Here is a 21,894-nt window from a genome sequence, read left to right on the forward strand (position 1 = left end):
AGGCGTAATTTCTTCTATAGGAGTATAAATGTCTGACTGAAGCTTGAGTTGACCATGAATGCACTGGTTCAGAAAATGATTAGTCCAGAGAGTCACTCAGTAGGAAGACAATGATTGAATATAAAACTAAAATTGAAACACACAGGCTAGGAAGAAATTAGAGTGCATGAAATTTAATTATTCTACGTAGTTATAAATTAAAGTTAATAAATGCCAAAACTTTTAAAGTCTGTCAAATGCAGGACAATTCTGATGGTTAAAACACCGTCACCAAGGAATAAAATCCAAAACTATAGTAATAAAACCATTTACCCGTCTCACTGTTACGGAAAAGCCTTTCCCACAGGCCATACAGTTTTGTACTTCACTGTCTTCAGCCCACTTTCTAGTCAACGCTTGTGTATGTTTGATCTATTAAAGAGAAAAAGTTTCAATAAATAGTACTCAAAACTATAAACAATGATCGATAATTTCTAACTTGGTGCCCAAGTTTTAAAACGGGTACATTTTTAAAAATCAGAAATACCTTGGTCAACTTCCATTATCAAAAGTTGCTACAAATGAATGACAATAAGTAAAGCAAATGTTATTTGTCAAAGGTGTTGGTAATTTCTAACCTTCGATGATTTCCAATGCATTCTAATCCTAAGGATCAAGCAATCCTTCCTTGGAACGCTGAGCATATACTGAGATCACTTCAACACACAGGGACTCGTTCATTCCTTTGTGTTCTTGACTTTTCCCAGTAATGTCAATTCATGAATGACATGACTCTCTAATTGTTGAGATCTCTCAGATAAATTCTTTAAATCTTGTATTTAATGACCCATAACACAGTACTGCTGCAACTCAGTAGCCATTTAAAAGTATTATTAAATATGAGGTTTTCTTTTTTAATGCGAAAAATATGCTTTTCACTAAGGGAAATTCTAGGCTAAACAACTGCCTCATATTAGCAGGTGACTTACCTGAAGGGACTGATTCTCTCTGCCTAGCTCCTGCACTGCTGCAGTTGTATTATCCAGCTTTCTTTGCAATTCTAGTACTTTGGTTTGAAGCTTTTCTATTTCACCTTCTCCTTTAAGACACCTAAAATGGAATGCAAAACATAATTTAAAAAGAAAAATCATTACAGACCTTCACTGTATACACATAACCACTTCAGTGACTTTAAACAGAATACATTACTTTTACCTATATGATTGTTGGAAGGGTTAGCTTTTAAATGGCTGCTTAAATAACCTGTAGGTGCACTTCTCTCAAAACTTCTATTTTGCTTTAATGTGAAATACAATCTTTTTATCACTTAGCATGGAAATAAACTAATTTCACTAGACATCAACCACCTTTCCAGTAGTGCTCTCCTTTCATCTTGGTTATTCTGAACTGTTGCTTCCAGTACTGCAATTTCACCCCGTAAGTCGTCCGTCTGTTTCTCGAGTTCACTGACTCTCCGTTGACTGGACTGCCACTCTTTCTTTATGGTGCCCAAGTTCTCATTTAATGCTGTGATCTGCATGGTAAGTTTAGCCCCATTTTCTTCATGTTTCTTCATTCCTACTTCTTTTTCTTTTATTTCGGAATGCTGAGAAAAGGAACAACAGTAAACAGTAGGTAAAAAACCTACTACAAAGGTAGTGCAAAATAAACTTAAGTTGTTGAACTTTTAAACAGTGGCAGCATAAATAATTATTCTAAAGGAAAGCAGGCACTAATAAAACTGATTCCACAGACATCTGCATAACTTGAACTGGTTTAAAAGTCTTAAGCCTGAAATGATAGGCAACAAGCCTCTTACAAAATCAAGCTAAAGTAAAGCAACTGGAGATTTTCCTTTTTCCCACTAGAGCAGGGGAAGAACACATAGTTAGAGATATCAAGTGCCCTGGAGACAAAGCTGGCATTTTCTTATGTCTCAAATTCCAAATGTATCCTCCTCTCTCTCAAACTGCCAAAAACGAATAATAATACTTCAAATCACCACATGAACCTGGAACTGCAGTTCTTCAATGAAAACATTTAGCAGTCCAATTATCTGGGGATATTTGGACTCAGTTCAACAGAGGAAAGCCAGATGCTTCCTATTTGGCACACACAAGTTAGGGAAGGAAAAGCAGACTCCGGTCAGCATGAGTCCAAGCTGCAGTTTCCGTTCGCCCATATGAACATTCACTTAACAAGTTTAACATGATTCGCACTCATGCCACCTACCCCAGTCTACATAGTTACAGGCTTGTTCTGGCACTAAAAGTGTTTTTAAATTATGTTTTATTGAATTATATAAACTAAAATATAATTACAGAATAAACATTTCCAATCACATGTCAGCTATTTAAATAAACCACATTTCCTATCTTAAATCAAAAATTAAAATGTAGTAGGAATGCCAGGTCATATGGTAGTTTTGGTCCTAGTTTTTAAGGAATCTCCATACTGTCTGTATCAGTTTACATTCCCACCAACAGTGTAAGAGGGTTCCCTTTTCTCCACGCCCTCTCCAGCATTGACTGTTTGTAGATTTTTTGATGATGGCCATTCTGACTCCTGTTGCTGTACTGGCAGAAGCCAACACAATATTGTAATCCTTCAATTAAAAATAAATTTTAAGAAATTAAAAGTTAGGTAAGCATTTGAATCATAACTTTTATGTAGAAAAATCCTCTCAATGGATTAATTTACAAAATCAATTGCAAAACACACCTCCCACCATTAACTTACCAGTTTAGCTTCCTTTTCCATAAACTCTTTCTTCAGCTCATCTTCTTCCTTTTTCATCTGCTCTTTTAGCATTTGCTGGGTTTTCTTCTCCTGTTCAAGGGTTGCCTTCAGGGAATCTACTTTCCCTTGAAGCTCTAATTTCTGCTGAATCAACAGCTGTTTGGCATCCTTGAGATTTGTTATTTCCTATGAAAAAGTAAGACCAAAATAATCCTTTATGGTTAAAAAAGCTGTAATTTATACAGCTTATTACAAACAATCAGTTTTAGACTCTTATGAAATTCTCAAAGTTCAGTATTTCAAACAGTTAAAAAGGTGCAAGATTATGTATTTGCTGCTCAACAATCAAATTCAGCTGATGCTTTTGCAATGCATGTTTTGATTAAATGATATGAAAATTTTCTACCCCCTATTTTCTCTTTCTTCATTTCATAAGCATTTATTTGTCGACATTTAGGTGTCACACACTGATAGGTTCTAGGGATATACATAAAAGATAAATTATATACATTCCCTGATTTTAAGAAGTCAGTCTAGAAGAACATGATAAAGAGAGATAATTATAAAGTAAAATGGCAAGTATATTGATAGACACAAGAGGTATTATGAGACCACCTGAGAAAAATCTAACCCTTCTCTGTGAAAATGAGTAACATTTTAAAAGCAACTTATAAGCAATTCAGTTTCTTTAAGTGGCACGCCAGCCATGCTAATGCTAATAAAAATGTTCTAAATAACAGATTAAAGGGGTTTAAGAAGAAAAACAATTTAAAAAACAGAATCCCTTAAAATCCTGATCCTAAACTCATATATTTTGAAGTTTTTATCTGTAGGCTTAAAGGATAGCGCTCTCGATTATCATCTCAACAAAATTTAAACTTTGGGGGTTACTTTGCTCTATTCAATAATCTGAAAGCAAAGTTAACACAGTTTCAACATGTGTATAGACACTACAACATAAAAACACTGTGAGAGCAGGAGTATTTGTCAAAAACAACAATGTGTATGCCTGTGGCTGATTCATGTTGGTGTATGGCAGAAACCAGCACCATACTCTAGGGCAGTTATCTTCCAATTAAAAAAAAACGTGCCTGGCACATACTATGTTCTAAAGAAACAGATAAATATAGCCTGTATGTGTGTATATATGTATATAAGATATATTTCTACCCACATAAACACACACACACACACACACAAGTATCTCTTTAACAACACTCAGTTCAGTTCAGTCACTCAGTCATGTCTGACTCTCTGCGGCCGCATTAACTGCAGCATGCCAGGCCTCCCTGTCCATCACCAACTCCCAGAGTCCACCCAAACCCATGTCCATCGAGTTGGTGATGCCATCCAACCATCTCATCCTCTGTCATCCCCTTCTCCTCCCGCCTTCAATCTTTCCCAGCATCAGGGTCTTTTCAAATGAGTCAGCCCTCCACACCAGGTGGCCAAAGTATTGGAGTTTCAGCTTCAACAACACTCCCTCCAAAGAACACCAGGACTAATCTCCTTTAAGATGGACCGGTTGGATCTCCTTGCAGTCCAAGGGACTCTCAAGAGTCTTCTCCAACACCACAGTTCAAAAGCATCAATTCTTCGGCGCTCAGCTTTCTTCACAGTCCAACTCTCACATCCATACATGACCACTGGAAAAACCATAGCCTTGACTAGACGGACCTTTGTTGGTAATGTCTCTGCTTTTGAATATATGCTGTCTAGGTTGGTCATAACTTTCCTTCCAAGGAGTAAGTGACTTTTAATTTCCTGGCTGCAGTCACTATCTGCAGTGATTTTGGAGCCCAAAAAATAAAGTCTGACACTGTTTCCACTGTTTCCCCATCTATTTGCCATGAAGTGATGGGACTGGATGCCATGATCTTAGTTTTCTGAATGCTGAGCTTTAAGCCAACTTTTTCACTCTCTCCTTTCACTTTCATCAAGAGGTTCTTTAGTTCTTCTTCACTTTCTGCCAAAGGGGTGGTGTCATCTGGACTTTATTAACAATACTAATATAACATTAACATTAATTAATAACATTAATATAACATTAACAACACTAATACAAAAGGAAAAATAATCTTCACATACCTTTATGCTTTCCTGCTTGTGAGACTTGAGTTCTTCACTCAATTTAGCAATTTCTTTTTCTTGTCTACACTTAATTTCCTCTGTCTCTGCCAATTTAGATTTTTCATTTACTAGTTCTTTTTCTTTTAGTGACTATAGAAAAAATGATTTATAGAATTTTAAAGTAAATACTTAATGTAACAAAAATAATTGCTTCTATTTATGACTGTCATCTCTCCTTTCTACCTAAGTTGAGCAAATTACTTATGTCTCTGTCCTTATTTATACAACAATAAGACTGTTATAAAGGATTAAACAGTTAATACTGTAAAACTGGCTAAAGTGTAGCCAAAACTACCATCTTACCCTTATTATCTTTATATCACTGTCTTTATATAAGGCACCTAGGGAGGAATATTACACATCATCTAACTTAATCTCTATACCAGGTAGCTCTTTTTAATTCTCATTTTTTAGGCAAGGAACAAAGACTCAGAGAAGATAAATAGAAGTAAAATAAAAAATTAAAACAAGATCTACCTGATTTAAAACCCTTGTAATTAAAGGCCTCTAAACTATACAGTTCTGTCAGAATTTTCTAACTTGAGGCACCAATTATAAATTTCATTCCAGCTTCAGCAGTGCCATCACCACAAAAATATTCCCCTATTTTTTCCCCTCCAATTTTTAAATTAAAGATAATTCAGAGGGAATTCCCTGGTGGTCCAGTGATTAGGACTCTACTCTCTCACTGTTGAGAGCCCAGGTTTTTTTTGGTATGGCCAAAAAAAAAAAAAGGAACTGCATAATTAAGATATAGCAAGAACTTCAGGAATTGTACACTTCAGAATATATCAGTTGATGGAAATATATGATTTCAATTATGAAACCAAAAATAAAATGTTTCCTAGAATCTGAATTTCCCTTTTATATAAAATTTTAACTGCTCTTTAAATGTACTAGGTATATTACAGTCCTTTCAACTTCACAACATAGCATCATTTATACAAAATACACCCCTACTTCCTCTTAGAAAAAATTGGTTCTTAATTTCAAGAATTTTTAACAAGCTTAAGAATTATTCCTAGACCTTTTATTACCTCATTAATAAATCCAGAGGATAACATGTTACATGAGAAATAGTTGAGGGACTATAATATCTGTTGTTGAATAACCCAGGGCCTATCATGTAAGAAATCAGATTTGTTTGTAAAACTTAAAAAGCAGTAAGAAGATGGACAGAAATGACAAGGAACTTCCTAGCATTAGAATTCCAATCACCAAAGTCTTTTCTAAGAAACTAGAAGTCCATCTGAGAGAGCTACTAAAAATAAAGGTGATGCCTCTCTCGGGTGAGAGATGTGACTAGATCTCTATACCCACTGTAACTCTGAGATTCTAGGTTTAGTCAGAAAATAAAATACCTTTTCTTTTTGCATATCTTGTAGTGCTTTATTCTGTTCCTTCAACTGCTGTTCGTGCTTTGCTAAATCTTGCTCCAAAGCAGTCTTGGTGGTCTTCAGTTCTTGAATCAATTTATTTTGGTTTCCAATTTGATTTCTGTTTGATATCAAATCCTCCTGTGCTAGAGAAAGCTTCTCTTCTACAGACTTATAAAAACAATTTCACCAAATAATTATGTCATTTTTAGTAAATTTCAACAGAAACATAATGGTTAATATACATGACAGTTATGCATAAACATAATGGAAAGAAATACTTTAAAAATGGTATGTAAGTATTTACTGGCTAAGTGATACAAAGAAAACCAAATAAGTAGGAACCATATCAAACACTCAGAGAACATAGTTAGATATATGGAGAAACATGAAAAAAAAAGGCTATTTAAAAAGAGTTACAAAGATTATATATACATACATATTTTGTAGGATCTATGATAACCCTTGGCATACTAAAAGCTTTATTTAATAGATAAGCTTTTTTATCTTGGGAGGAAAATGTATTTTAAATCGCCAATCTGATCAAGTGAACTAAAATAGGAAAGTCAACCAGACATCAGAGGCTCTACTTCTGACAAGGCCATCAGCCCATCCACTTAACTTCCCATCTGTGTGGTGTCAGCAGCACTGTCGGTTAGCATAGTCCATAGTTAGCAACTGTACGAAGGCCCAGATATTTCAAGAAGCTGAAGCTGGGGAAAAGAACAAGTTTTTTGACATCCTAGGTTTTGATTTGGGGGTAGTTGCGGTAACAGGTGGGGAATGGAAAATGGCAGGAACTTTGCCACTCTCAGCTGCTAAGGGAAATAATTCTAAGATGTTCTGCCATCTAGAAAAAACTTATCTTTCTTATCTTGGAGATATAGTTTCTTTGAAAAAAAGGCAGAAGATATAATTCAGGAGGAATCACTGTTGTCTAAGGTTGGCTATAGTAAGCATTCAATAGCCACCTGACGTGAAGAGTCGACTCACTAGAAAAGACCGTGATGCTGGGAAAGATTGAAGGCAGGAGGAGAAAGGGATGACAGAGGATGAGATGGTTGGAGGGCATCACCGACTCGATGGACATGAGTTTGAACAAGCTCCGGGAGTTGGTGATAGACAGGGAGGCCTGACGTACTGCAGTCCATGGGGTCGCAAAGAGTCAGACACAACTGAACAACAATGGCTGGGTCACTTTGCTGTCCACCTGAAACTATCACGACATTATTAATCGGCTATTCTCCAAAACAAAATTAAAAGTTTTGGGAAAAAAGCATTCAATAAAGGATAGATGAAAAATGAATGAAAACCTTATTTAAAGGACTTAACCTTCCTGAAAGAGATTATTCCTTAGAAATAGTTCAGAAGTCTTTTCTAATTAAATTTCCATTTTCAATGGCTTCCAGTAGAACACTAAGAACCGTAACGCTTCCTTTTGGGGAACGACCTAAAGTCACTAGTTCTTTACTAATCCAGCAGCTAAGCATTAATTGAATATACTACTAAGGTAGACAGGACAGTGAAAGATGGCCCTGAAAGAAGCTGACCATGTAGCCTGGAAAACAGAGCCAGAGTGTAAAATCAAAGTTGTACAGGCATCTGCAGTGTGCCAGATGCACAGAAAAATGAATGTGAATGTTCTCTGTGGAATGTTTAAAGAAAGTTCCACGGGCATGTGGGCACTGACTTTAAGCATCACAAAGGGTAACAGTGTTTTCAGGGGAAAAAATAAAATTTGTCAAAGCCTAGCCAATAAAGTCTACACAGTTGTAATTAGGTCCTGATCTAGTGTTAAGGAATACCAATTCTTGCTAGAGCCTAAAAGCACAAGAATTCCAAAATGCCCGTGTTCTAAATAACAGCCTATAAAACTTGGAACTCACAGAATCCTAATGACTAAAGTCAAGCTAAAAATCTGCACTACTCTTTTCTGAGCCAAGACATACTGTTCTACTTGCCTCTGGATATTCATCTATGACATTCAGCAGTATACTGCCGTTTTAAACACTCCTTTTATCTTTTCTGCTGCAGACTACACTATTTTCATCTGCTTAGCCTCTTTTCCCTTGGAGAACTCCCTCTCACGATCATGGTTTACTGGGGTTATCTTTAACTCACCCACTGCCACTGGAATAGCCAAATCCCTACGCAGATCAAGCACCACCCTGATCCTGAATACCCCAATTGAGTGCAGCAAAAAAACATTTTCTGCACTGTTCCATGGTAGGTGGTGTTTTTTCGGTCTGTTTAACAATTTTTCCCTTTTTTTCTTTCAACATAAACCTTTAAAAATTTTTAGTTATTATGTTTTCTTGACGCCTGGGTGAAATGACATGAGGAATAGTACTATGCTAAGAAGATTTATACTTAATTGTGAACTTTTTATCCTAGAGTTTTCACTTCACTGAGGGTGCAAATTTTAGTTAAACTCCACTTCTACCTTTCCTGAACATCAAAGAATAGCACCCAGCAAAGCCAATTTAAAATATCCAGTCAACAAACTTTGGTACTTCATAAATAATCCAGCAGATGGGGCTAAAGGCACAGCTCGGCTTCCATTCTACTGGTGTCTTGGCAAACACCATCAGCCCACAGATGGCAGTCTTGATTAGGTGTCATGTTACAAGGTTCTGACCCTCTCCCTTTCTCTTTTACACAAGATCATTTAATAATCACTGAAGCAAAAGAAAAAGAATGGCGGATCCCTTATTTTGGCCTGTAAATATCACTTGAACTTTCTGAGGATTTTTAATAGTTCAGATGTCATTTTGGAAGGATTAGCATAGAATCTGTCAATATCCTATCATATGAAAAAAATTTCTAGTGAAATGATGGTAAAAGAATAAAGGTCTGAAGAGCTGAGATCCAGTCATGGTTCTGTTACTGTGCAAACACTAGGCCTGTCACCAACCAAGGGGGGACCTCAGTTTCATCTGCAAAAGAAAGCTTTGGTACAGAGTGTCTATCCACAGCCTCTCAACAGTCGTTTAAACTCCACAGCAGCCTTATCCCTGTCTTTCTCTTACCCGTGTTTACATTTGAAATTTTCTTTCATGTATAAAATTAGAACATGATTTTATAGCTTTCGAGCATAATAAAAATAATTGTTGGCTTAATGAAAAAATACTGATCTGAAAGATCTAAGTCTCTAAAGATTTTTAAATCAGTCATTAGGTTGCAACTTCTCTTTCACCTGAATGTCCATCCAATTCATTCACACTGTCCATCCTTACTCTACCAGCCCAAGCCAGCATCATCTGCACTTGGACTACTGCAGCCTCCTCTCATCCCCACATTCAGCCACACTGGCTTAAAATACAAATCCGAACAAATCTTTTCAGTGACTCCCTCCTGCCGACAGGATGAGGTCCAAACTTTTTAACAACCTTCCCTGACTTTCAATAGTGTTGTAAAGGGAAAAAATAAATAAATAAAGAGAATATAATAAGTAAGATGCTTTCTAAATGTCAGGTGGTATTAAAAAAAAAAACCTCTAATTTTGAACTTCATATAAAAATACAGACATATAAATATCTACTGTTTGGCCCTGTGGAAATTCTTCCCCCAGTCTCCTGTTGCTTTGTAAGATCCTGCCTTGTGGCAAGTAGTTCAGATTCCTTCCCATAGAAATCAGACTGAGGCTTGCTACCACTGATTCCTCCACTCCCTTGCACTCTATATTATTCACCCCTTTTGTTTCATCTTTTCTCTCCAATTAATCTCTTCTGTTCCATCTTCTTTAACTCCAGTCCTAATCAGCTCACAGCTAGATTACTGGAGTTAAGAGGAAGAAAGGGAGACAGCCTCTTAATTAATCCTCCCAGCACTAGTTTACACCAGATCCAAACCAAGCTGTCTGTAAACCACTTCCAGGTTAAGTATATATCCACTTCCTTTTACTCCTCTGCTTAGACTCTTCATTCCCTGCTACCTCCAACCCAACATAAAGTCCAGTCAGCACCTTTGCTAGGCATCTAAGGTACCACACAATTTAATCCCAGTCCTTTTAATTTTAATTTCCAAACACAAGTCAATTATGGTGACTGCCTCCTGGCTTTGCTGGTTCTCCCCGCTACTCCCTTTCTCAGTGTCTCCGGAGTGAACTGGTCTTTCTCAGACCCTCTGTATTCAAGTTCTTATCTTTCAGGGTCAGGGCAAGTTCTCCCTCCTTCATAAAGCCTTCCCTATAGGAGCCTATGAATAAAGTATCGACATCGTGTATTTATATATTATATATAAAAATATTCTGTGATTTTCAATGGAATTTTTCAATAAAGCATTTTAAATTAAGCAAAAAACAAAAATCCAGACACAGGAAAAGAATCAAAAGGCATACTAATTTCACTGTGGCAAAAAAAAAGAGAACTGGTTAAACCTTCTGTGAGAGAATACAAATGTTCCATTTCCCTTAGACAACTGATAATGCTACATAAAAATTATTTACCCTTTTTGTATATCCATCATTTTAGTAAAAATGATACTTCATCTAATCCAACAGTACTGCCAAGGCCAAAGTATCCATATATGTTTAGATAATTTAAGTTTATTTTGAGCTATAATCTAATTTTAATATTATGCATTACAATAGTCTTGGGAAGTTGACAAAGTCAATATTGAATCTGCTTGCATTTTCACAAGTGGTTTACATTTAAAACTCAGATTTTCTAACAGCAGTTCATTTTGTTGGTTTTTTTTTTTAAATAAAGGCAGCAAAGTCCTTAGATAAGCTAAAGTAGCAACTACCATATTTCCAAATTATTTCACTATTAAAGATGTTATTTTTAAATATCTATATATACTATATATTTTATCATATAAAATAATTTTTAAAAGCATGTTTCTCCAAAAATAATAATAACAAGCATGATATTTCACAAATACTAAGACTTTTAATGCCCATTTGGGTTCAAATCAATCCTTTAATGAATGTCTATAAACAAGTTTATTGGTTTTTACGACACAATTCAGTATACCTTAAGATCCTGCCTTGTGGCAAGTAGTTCAGATTCCTTCCCATAGAAATCAGACTGAAGCTGTTTCAGATCTTCCTGACTTTTCTCACAGGTGTTTTGTAACACTGACATTTTTTGTTTCTCTGCTGCAAGTTCCTGTGCCGCTTGCACTGACTGGTGCTGTAGTTTATTCTCAAGTTCTGTCTGAAACATACAACAGTTACTTAAACTAGTAGCGCGCCAAAAACAGGTTACAAAGACAGAATGGCTTCATCTAATTCTACAGCCTTCTCTCTCCTCACTTCTCCACTTACCGTGTATTCCAACAGCAAATCTTCTATCGTGACATTTAAGCTTTGTAAACTTTGCTAATATTGTTTACTCTCCTTTTAAATATCTAATTTCCTCCTTTTTTAACCTTTCAGCATTATATTAATCTTCAAAGACACAGTTCAAACGCTAGCTCCTCTAGAAAACAAGTCAAAATTCCCACGAAGTTCTAATTTTTCCTCACTCTCCTTTTTATTACAGTTTTCTTTAGGTATCTGCTTCCTCATTAAATTATATAGGCTGTGAGAACAGGGGCCATAGCCTATTCATGTGTTCCCACATCAGGTTTCCTAGCACAGGAACTGATGACTTACAGCCTTGCTGAATCCTTTATTTGCGACTCAATCACATTAAAAAATGTATGTATATGTATTCTTTTTCCTATTTCACTGTGGCCCAGGGAAAAATTTCTATAGACCATCACTGTACAGTCAACCATGCACACTGACACTCCTCGATCATAGTCAGCTATACTTATATATAACACCAACAATTACTTAGCTTCTACATGGCACTGGGCACACTACTGGGTACTTTAAATACATTATCTCAGTCTTTACAACTCCATGACCTCGTTTTCTTTAAGCTCAAAAGATGGATCCCTTTCCTGTGACTATAAACCTGATGTGTGTTACATAGAATTTGAATTCAGATTTACCTGGCTCTAAAATGTATCTTCTTTCCCCACTACTCCTCAATAAAACCAAATTATTATTGCCTTTCAATGATTCTCTAGGTACTCCAAATTCCACAGAGACTGGCTATCCACTCAATACGCCCCCAAAATGTCTTCCCTGAGTTAAAGGTGTTCCTTTTTCTAGCATCTATATACTAATACAAAGTAACTACTGCTATGAATATTTGTGACTCCCAAAAATTCAAGTTGAAGCCTAGATCAAATGTGATGACATTTGCATGTAGGGGTCTTTGGCAGTCATTAAGGTAGAGCCCTCATGAATGGGATTAGTGGGCTTACAAGAAGAAATAGAATCTCTCAGTCATATAAGGATACAACAAGAAGACAGCTGTCTACAAGCCAGAAAGTGGGCCCTCACCAGACACTCAATATGCCAGGTGCCTTGATCTTCAACTTTCCAGTCTCCAGAACTATGAGAAATAGATGCTTATTATTTAAGCCATCTAGTCCGTGGTATTTTCATTATAACAGTCCCACACAAGACAACTACCAATAAAACCATCTCCTCTAAATCTCAAAATCCTTAAGATGTTATTTAATGTGCTGTCGCTCAGTTGTGTCCGACTTTGCGACCCCATGGACTGCAGCCCACCAGGCTCCTCCATCCACGAGGATTCTCCAGACAAGAATACTGGAGTGGGTTGCCATGTCCTCCCCTCCAGGGGATCTTCCCACCCACACTGCAGGCGCATTCTTTACCGACTGAACCACCATTTAATAAAGCCATGCACAGTATTGGCAAAATACATTAATTATAAATCTGGAAGCAATCTTACTATAATAATTAAATAAAAAAGAAAATGTACTAAAAATAGTTGTTGGCTTTTTTTTTAATTTACTAAATCATGATAAAAAAATGAAGATCTAAGGAAAACTTGAATATGAGGCTACTAGATTTGGGGGGGGAAATGACCTCAATATGTCAAATCATAGAACAAAATACACACTGTGATAATTACATCCTGATGTATGATTATATATATGATAACACACATAAAAAAAGGATAGACAAATTTGTCTACTCTTGTTTGTGTTATAAGAAAATTACTCTTTTGTAAAGTGGCCATAATAATCATTATAAAAAGTGATCAACATAAAATATGTATTTGTGGGTTTCTTTTTTCCCTCTAGTAATGTGACAAGCCAACTATTAATATCATGATATACTCTGTTTCACATGCTAGGGATATTATATCTTTCTTCTCCCTAGATGAATTAATATGCACATATCAACACTGGGAAAAACCTCCTTTTGTTCAAATATTAAGCTCAATCCACTTTTATCAACTCTTGTTCTAGACAAGTATTAAAACATACTTAAGAATGAAAGACAGATGTTTAATAATAAATCAGCATAGGTTTGGAAACAAACCATTATGATACAAGTTAAAAAAACTATATGAAACCTATACTACTGAATATTTAAGTATCTGTGATTTTTATTCTTGGTTATTTCCATTAATAAGAATAACATTTTTCAATTCCTTAAAACTTTCTAATACACTATAAATGGTGTATAAATTATTCTCTTAACGTTGTTAGTTACATGTTATTTTACAAAAAGGCAGTTTTAGGTCTATCAGACAAATGATTAGTGCTAAGATTTTAAATAAGTGTCTAACAACATGGTTATAGGGAATGGCAATCTAGACAGATATTTAATCATATAATTAAGTGCATTATACTTTTAAAGAAAATTTGGGCATATATGTAAAATTTTCTTTGTTGCAACTCATTTGTGTTAACTATCATACGGTTATGTTAGCTTCAAAGTTTTTCTTCCCATAAAAAGTAAACAAATATCATATCATTACCTTCTGTGAAACAGCAATTTTAACTTCTCCTTGGAGTGTTTCAATTTGCTTTCTCTTCTGTTCAGTCAATTGCTTTAGCTCATTTATGTTACTCTGAAGCTGTTGTTCTTCTTTTTCCTTTTGTTTTAAGCTATTCTGGGCCTGTATGACTTGTCCCTGCATGGAACTGAGCTCCAACTTCAACTGATGAGAAGTCTAAAAGAAGATACAATCTGTTCAGCATTCATTTCTCCATTCAGCACACATTTATTGAGTATCTATTAAGCATTACTCTAAGCAGAAACTACTGAGTCTGTTGATACAAATATTCAGTAGTAAACCAAAAAGAAAAATCCCTGCCCTCATGGAGCTTCCATAACTGACACTATTCACTACTGGATCAGACTATGGACTGATCGCTATTTGTTTCATCTTGCCTTCCTTTTCAACTTATACATTGAGATACAGCTTGCAAAGGCACAGGATTGGTATTCTCATATCACAGAAAAGGGAAAATCAACAATCTTTAGATTGCTGAAATGTCTACTGTCTTGAATATTCTCAAAATGCTAACTGAATTCCCTGGTGGTCCAGTGGTCAGGACTCAGCACTTTCACTGCCAGGCCTGGGTTCAAGATCCCTGCAAGCAGCACACTGGGGCCAAAAAAGTAAAATAAAAATTTAAAAATGCTAACTGAGTCTGCTAGTCAAAGTGAATCAGAAAGGACAGCTTCATATTAACTATGATAAAACCAAAATTACTTTGGCAAACATCTTTAGTATCTGTCTAAACCACACAATCATGTCCTCATTTAGAGATCTGAGGCATATTTTGCTACTACCTGTTTTCGTAATTTATTAGGATACATTTCTGTTCGAAATTAATTATCATATAGAAGTCACACTGAGGTCCTTCTGTGGCCAAGGTAAACTAAACTACGTCTCATCCTTCCAACCAAAGTCATATTTTCATGTTATATGCATATTTCATTAAAGACCTAATGTGAGCAACTGACCACTCAAAGTTAATTTTGCTAAGTTTCAGTGCTATGTATATGGATGTTTCAGCTTATCGCCAATACAAAGGGAAATATTTCATGCAAAACAGGAGTCAAGTAGTATTGACAATACTGATGATTGTTATGATAACCAATGATAAAGTAATAGCTAACCCCTGACCATTTATTTGATTACAATTTGTATTCTAAGCACTCTGATATGCATTAACCCATTTATTTCTCACAGTAATGCTATGACACAGATTCTACTATCAGCCCCATCTTACCGCTGAGGAAACTGGAGCACAGAGAGATGAGTCATCTGCCTGAGAGAAGTCAAGACAGCATAGCTAATAACTGGCACAGTTAGGATATAAATTTGGACAATCTGGATTTACAGCCTGGGCACTAAATCACCATAATTTTGCCACTGTGACTGGCATATAAAGCACAGATGTCTTCTTTCAATCAACAGCCAGAACATAATCACACTGAAGACTTGTTGGGATGATGCTTTGCTGCTTTATCAAATCAGACCTCTAGAAAGCTACATGCCTAGACTCTAGCTGCTAGAGGTTATGTCTTCAGAGAATAATAATAATATATATTATATCCATTTATTTACTCATTTGTTTTGATGGAGAACAACAGAAGCATTAACCACAGAACAATCACTTAATTGTGATTATATAACAATATAAACTTAATTGTGATTATATAATAATCACTTGATATATATAGCCATTATCAAATATTCCATTAACATAAATGTCAAATAAAGAGCACTTAAATGTCATTTCTATGGAAAATCTATGAAGACTGTTTTTTATCCATACTAATGCTCCTTAACTTTGATAATTAAATAACTCTAGTTATTTATTAAGTATAATTATTTTATTATTATAATCCTTTATTTTGGGCCTTTTATTATAATTTAGCTTAAATCTTTTTAGCAGTTAGTAGAACACAAAGGAAATAAACCCTTTGACTTAAGAATCTACTGTGAAAATATTTTGAAAATATAAAACCTTATTATGCTTTACATATTTCTGTTACAGAAAATCTTACCTCCTTTTCTTTTTCAAGTGACTTTTTCATTTCATTCTGTTCCTTATGCAGGCTTTCTGTCTGTACTTGAAGCTGATGTTTTAATTCTTTGCAAGTTTTCTCCTAAAAAAGTGGAAACTACATTATGCAGAAAATATTTGTAGTAAATTTAAGAATTTAGGTTTATAAGCTTAGTAAGATCCACAAAAGGAAATAAACTAGAATCATTGATGATTTAAGACAGGATAGAATCATTCATGTCAGTAATAAAAACAGGCAAATATTATAGCAGTAAATGGGGAGAGAGGCTAAGAGTTTCTATTATCAACCAATAGTCACAATAAATACTTTCAATAGTATTTAGACAAGATTTTAGAATACTTTTGGAAACCACATTTTTATGTTACACAATTAACTAACTTATGCTATTTTAAAAGAATAATGGGCTTCAAAAAAATGGAGGGAAATTTTTTAAAGTATGGAAACAATAAAATAATCCCATATAACTTAAGAGGGAAGATATACAGATATTTTTTTCCAAACAGAACATAAAAGTAACATATGAAAATCATGCTTTTTATGCTCAACACTTTCACTGACCTTCATACTAAGAACAAAAGAATTTTACTTTTGCTGTTATTCCATGTTATTCGGGGTTAAAATATTTCTGAAGATACATTGCCCTATAAGTATTTCCTGAGACTCAAGATGTTTTTCTCTATAGTTTAAATATTGTTTACAATATCTCTAAGACATGGTATTATCTAGAGTTTTAGAAAATTGAATAAAGAATCAGAAAGTTTATAGCACCAGAGTTAGAAGTCATTAAGATCTTTCTGGTCTTCTTTCGTTTTTTTTTACAGTCAGGTGAAAAACATTTCAATTAGTAGCTATATTCTCTGCAGACGTGTCCCAAAGGACAAACGCGCTGTAGTCCTCCCCAAATCTAGCATCGGGTCCTCAACAGAGAAAGAATATAGATTCAACTGAAAACTTTCTGGGCCACTGGAAAATTATACACACAAGCACCAATATCTTTTTCTCAGGTTAAGTACTCTCCACTCCTTTTCTCATAACAACACTTAAGATCACTTAAACGCAAGGTGACAAATCAACAGTGAATTAAGCAGAAAAGGCAGCATGTTTTAAATAAAAATCATTTCTACCTAAGAAAATAAACATAAACAACTAACCAAATCTAATATAACAGCTTTTCCCTTCTGATTTTCTTTTTCAAATTCACTTCTGGAGTTCTTCAAAGAATCAGAAACTTTTGATAATTTCTCCTTTGTTGCGGAAAGCTCTGCCACTAGAGATTCTTTCTCCATCTTCACTTTTTGTAGTTCTGTTACGGCTGTTTGAATCCTGTCAGTCAGTTCCTTGTGCTGCATCTTTGCATCTTGATTTAAATTTTCAATTTCTTGTTTAAGGATTGTTTTTTCTTCTTCTTGCTTGGTAAGCATTTGCTTAGTGTTTTCAAGCGCTTCAGATTTCTTCTGTAGATCCAACTTTGTATTATATACTCTAAATATTTAAGAAACAATTTCTTTATTAATGCATAATTTGTCATTTCTAATCTACCATTCACATTAATAATTTGAGTTTTAAAACTTTCTTCTGTAGTTAAGAAGTAAAACTAATAATTTAATGTCATAAAGCCACACAAACAAAAAATGCCTTAGAACATCTGATCTGGTCATTTAAGAGATGAGGATGGTTTTCTTCAAGTCAAATAAATTAGTGGTAAAGCCAAGCCCATCCAAACCCATGACTTAATCCAGTCTTATCTAACCACAGTGTATCCCCAAAGAAATCTGGGCATACAGCAAACCATCTAGTCTTTGACAGCCGGAAATACTGTTCCATGTATCCTAAAGAACTGATTTATTATGCTGCCCCCAAGGACAAAGAAATTTGCCTCTTTACTTGAAAAAATAAAACACATTGGGTGTTTGACAGGTCCTAAACTTCAAAACACATAAGATAACCAGGAAAAATGAAAAGTGTCAGTCACTCAGTTCTGTCTGAGTCCTTGCAACCCCATGGACTGTAGCCTGCCAGGCTCCTCTGTCCATAGGATTTGCCAGACAAGAATTCTGGAATAGGTTGCCATTTCCTTCTCCAGGGGATCTTCCTGACCCAGGGATCAAATTTAGGTCTCCTGTATTGCAGGCAGATTTTTTTACTGTCTGAGCCTCCAGGGAAGCTCAATCAGGAAAATCTTTCTAACCCATTTCCTCAACTTTTCCGTTTCTTAAAAAATTGAAGTATAGTTGATTTATAGTATCATGTTAGTTTCAGATTCTTAAAATTTCTTCATTCATTCAGGTGTAGAAAAATTATTTTAGGGAACAAATGATAACAAGTTTAAGCAAACATGGATGAAAGACAAAAGATTTACTTTAATCCTAGAGCCTAGCAGATTATGTTAAGAGACTTATCATTTGTCCTCTAACATATTTTCTACACCTGAATGAATTAAGAAGTTTCAAGAACCTGAAACTAACATAACACTACTATACTTCAATTTTTTATAAAACAGAAAAGTTGTAAGAATGAGGAAATGGGGGGAATGGATACATGTATATGTACAGCTGAGTCCCTTCACATTTTTTGTTAATCCAGCTATACCCCAATATAAAATAAAGAGTTTTAAAAAAAACTAAAAAAAATAAATGAAGATATTGCTTAAGAAAGTTAAAGACTTTGTTTTCATAAAATGAATAAAATTATGCATATTATATAGCAAAAGAAAAGCACACATTAGAGATTAATCATTTTTTAAAATGAAAATAAAACCAGGTACAAAGTAATATTTCTAGAATGTATACTATTTCCAATGTACTTTATTATAAATTCAATATATTAAGGAAAGGCTATTAAAAGATGTACCAGCAACATAATTGAAGTTGGGTATTAATATCAAAACTGCATATATACCTTGAAATTTTCTAACTTTTAGCCCCAGAGACTTACTTTTACTTTCAAAAAAAGTAGCTAAAACCTATGAAGTACATTCACAGGATCCCATACCTCACTGATATTTAAAGGTCTAGACAGAAAAGCTGTTGTATGAATATTACTTGACCATTTTAATATAGTTAAAATCCCTGTCAAACAAGCCTAAAATTGGAACTTGATATATTTACTATGCTACTTAACTTTCCTGTAAATAATTATTATAAAATCATAAGACTGTGAATCAAAGAAGGCCTAAAGAAATAAAGGTTTGCATAGTGATGGTATTATTTTTTTAAAAGGTCACTAAAGGAAGTAATAAATTAATCCATAACCTGAGAAATCTTAACACTCCTTTCTCAAAAACTGATAGAAACAAGCAGAGAAAACAGTGGCACAGATACAGAGGATCAGAACAATATCATCCACCTTAACCTAACTGATATTTACAGAACACTTAACCCAACAAAACACAGATGTGCACAAGGAAACTCAACCAAGATAAACCATACACTGTGCCGTAAATAAGAGAGTTTGAAATGTCAGAATTTTACTGAGTATGTTCTATAACCACAATGGAATTAAATTAGAAACCAGTATCTAGAAAAACCCTGAATAGTTGAAAAGTAAACAGTATACTTCTAAGTAACCCACAGATCAAAAAAAAAAAAAAATCACAAAGGATATTTGAAAACACAAACTGTAGAGTAATGAAAATATATTATAAGATGGAAACTGGAGAGAAAGAGCTGCATGCAGTATAGGTGGTCCTTGGGAAAGGGGAGCCCTGTACCCCATTATCTGGGCTGAGTCCTGTGACCAGGGGTGGGGTGTAGTCAAACCTCAGATATGTTTGCCCAGTCCTCCTTTCTTAGTACTCTAAAAGTGCAGGACCCATATAAAAGATGTCTGCATAAAAGGTAAAGGCAAAATTAAAAAAAAAAAAAAACCTTACTAGAAACGGAAAGTTCCCACTGTAAAGAACTACTGGGCCCAAAGGGGCCTCAGAAAAGAGAACAAGTACCACCACCTCAAAGGTCATCTTTACAGTCACATGACTGGGTTTTTAGAGGTAACGAATCACTTAGTAGGTGATACAAAGGATCAGATGTGGCTTCTGTGGTAGCTCAGTAAAAGAATCCGCCTGCTCGATTCTTGATCCAGGAAGATCCCACGTGCCCCTGAGCAACTAAGCCTGTGTGCCACAAACATTGCGCCAGTGCTCCAGAGCCCAGGAGCTGCAACCACCAACTAACAAACCTGCGTGCAGCCTACAGTCCGTGCTCCGCAACAAGCCAAGCCACCGCAATTAGAAACTCGAGTACTGCAGCTAGAGAGTAACTCCCGCTCGCCGCTCGCCACAGCTAGAGAAAGCCCATGCAGCAATGAACACGCAACAGAGCCAAAATAAATGAATAAAATAAAATTATTAAAAAAAAAAAAAGCATCAGATGTACTCCCAAATACTTAGGCACTGGAAATTACATATGTTACAAGTCACAAGAAATGCCATTTGAGGCACAAAATGCATCTGGACATTCACAGTATCAGGACCCAATTTACTAGACATGAAAATAAAAATGTGTTGTCACCACTCCCAAAATAAAGATGAAACCATGAAGGTGCAAAACAACTTAATTATCATCAACTTTGATGGATTTTAATTTCATTTCCCTGAAAGGCACCTTTCCCAGGCTATCAACCTCCATCTTTACTACTGACAGTCAAAAACCCTCACCCTCTTGACAAAGATCTAGTCTGTCAACTCCATATTTGGCCTTTAAAGACAAAGTCTACTGAAATGTGACTGGATGCAAGCCATCCAAATAGGATGGTTAAATAAACCAAACTGTGATGGCTTTATTTTTCATTCACATTAATATCAGCAATTTACAAGGTAAATCTTTAAGCACTGTAATAGAAAAATTGAAATCTTGTGAAAATTTTAATACTTAGTTTATAATCCTCCCCCATAAGTAGTTTAGCTTACGTTTCTTTCTCCATTTCAAGTTGTTTACTCAATTCTGTGACTCGAAGCTCTAAATCTGTGTTCAGCTGTCTCTGTTGTTGTAGACCCTGCAAAGCTTGCTCCTTGCTTGCTTTAACTTCAAGCATATCAGCTTCTTGTTTCTATGTCAGAAATATAAAACCATTTTAATATCAACAATTATCTATTAAACATTACAACATTAGTTTATACTCAAACTAATGTCAACAAACAAAGATACTTGTGTTAATAACAAAAAACACATTCTAAACTCATTGTTGAATAAAGGAGCCATTTACCTTGAAATCTTTCAGAAGATCTAGTAGCAGACTTTATATATGAGAGACAGTCACTAAGTTTTAACTTTTAAAATGAACTGAATAAGAGAATAAATTATATTTATTACTTGAATAAGTTATTAACTCAAGTATGAAAAAACAAACGCCCAATTAAACTTTATAATCTTTTATATTCAGTTAACAACACTGATATAACTATAAATATTCAAAACTAAAATGGAGTTGTCATGTCGTCCTTCTCATTAATACCTCTTGACCGTAAATATAAAGCCAATTAAACTCGGATTTGGCATCTATAACCTCTTTGTTTAGAGGTTGTTATTCTTCACAGTGTGGCTTCTATCTCATATATATACATATAACTGTATTTTTATAAATTTACAAAATCAAATTGTTGAATATATAGTTTGAACGTCTATAAGCAATGCATTTTCTTAATAACTATAACTGAGAAAGGAGTACCACAGGTTGTATATTGTCACTCTGTTTATTTAACTTATTTGCAGAATGCATCATACAAAATGCCAGGCTGGATGAATCACAAGCTGCAATCAAGATCGCTGGGAGAAATATCAACAACCTCAGATATGAGGATGGTATCACTCT

General features: G+C 34.9%; 1 protein-coding gene across 2 annotated transcripts in view; it reads right to left on the minus strand.

Moving 5' to 3' along the window:
• Positions 1 to 21,894, minus strand: part of EEA1 (early endosome antigen 1) — a 129,586-nt gene that overhangs the window by 3,756 nt on the left and 103,936 nt on the right. For both annotated transcript variants that reach the window (XM_060412504.1, XM_015094597.3), the window contains exons 18-28: positions 20,993 to 21,132; positions 17,238 to 17,568; positions 16,066 to 16,167; positions 14,021 to 14,215; positions 11,201 to 11,383; positions 6,210 to 6,395; positions 4,807 to 4,938; positions 2,719 to 2,904; positions 1,347 to 1,585; positions 969 to 1,089; positions 313 to 411 (exon numbers count right to left, since the gene is read on the minus strand). In XM_060412504.1, coding sequence (XP_060268487.1) covers positions 313 to 411; positions 969 to 1,089; positions 1,347 to 1,585; positions 2,719 to 2,904; positions 4,807 to 4,938; positions 6,210 to 6,395; positions 11,201 to 11,383; positions 14,021 to 14,215; positions 16,066 to 16,167; positions 17,238 to 17,568; positions 20,993 to 21,132 — 1,914 coding nt within the window. The remainder of the gene's footprint in view (positions 1 to 312; positions 412 to 968; positions 1,090 to 1,346; positions 1,586 to 2,718; positions 2,905 to 4,806; positions 4,939 to 6,209; positions 6,396 to 11,200; positions 11,384 to 14,020; positions 14,216 to 16,065; positions 16,168 to 17,237; positions 17,569 to 20,992; positions 21,133 to 21,894) is intronic.

This window comes from Ovis aries, chromosome 3, assembly GCF_016772045.2.
Source record: "Ovis aries strain OAR_USU_Benz2616 breed Rambouillet chromosome 3, ARS-UI_Ramb_v3.0, whole genome shotgun sequence".
In the NCBI taxonomy this organism is placed as follows: domain Eukaryota; kingdom Metazoa; phylum Chordata; class Mammalia; order Artiodactyla; family Bovidae; genus Ovis; species Ovis aries.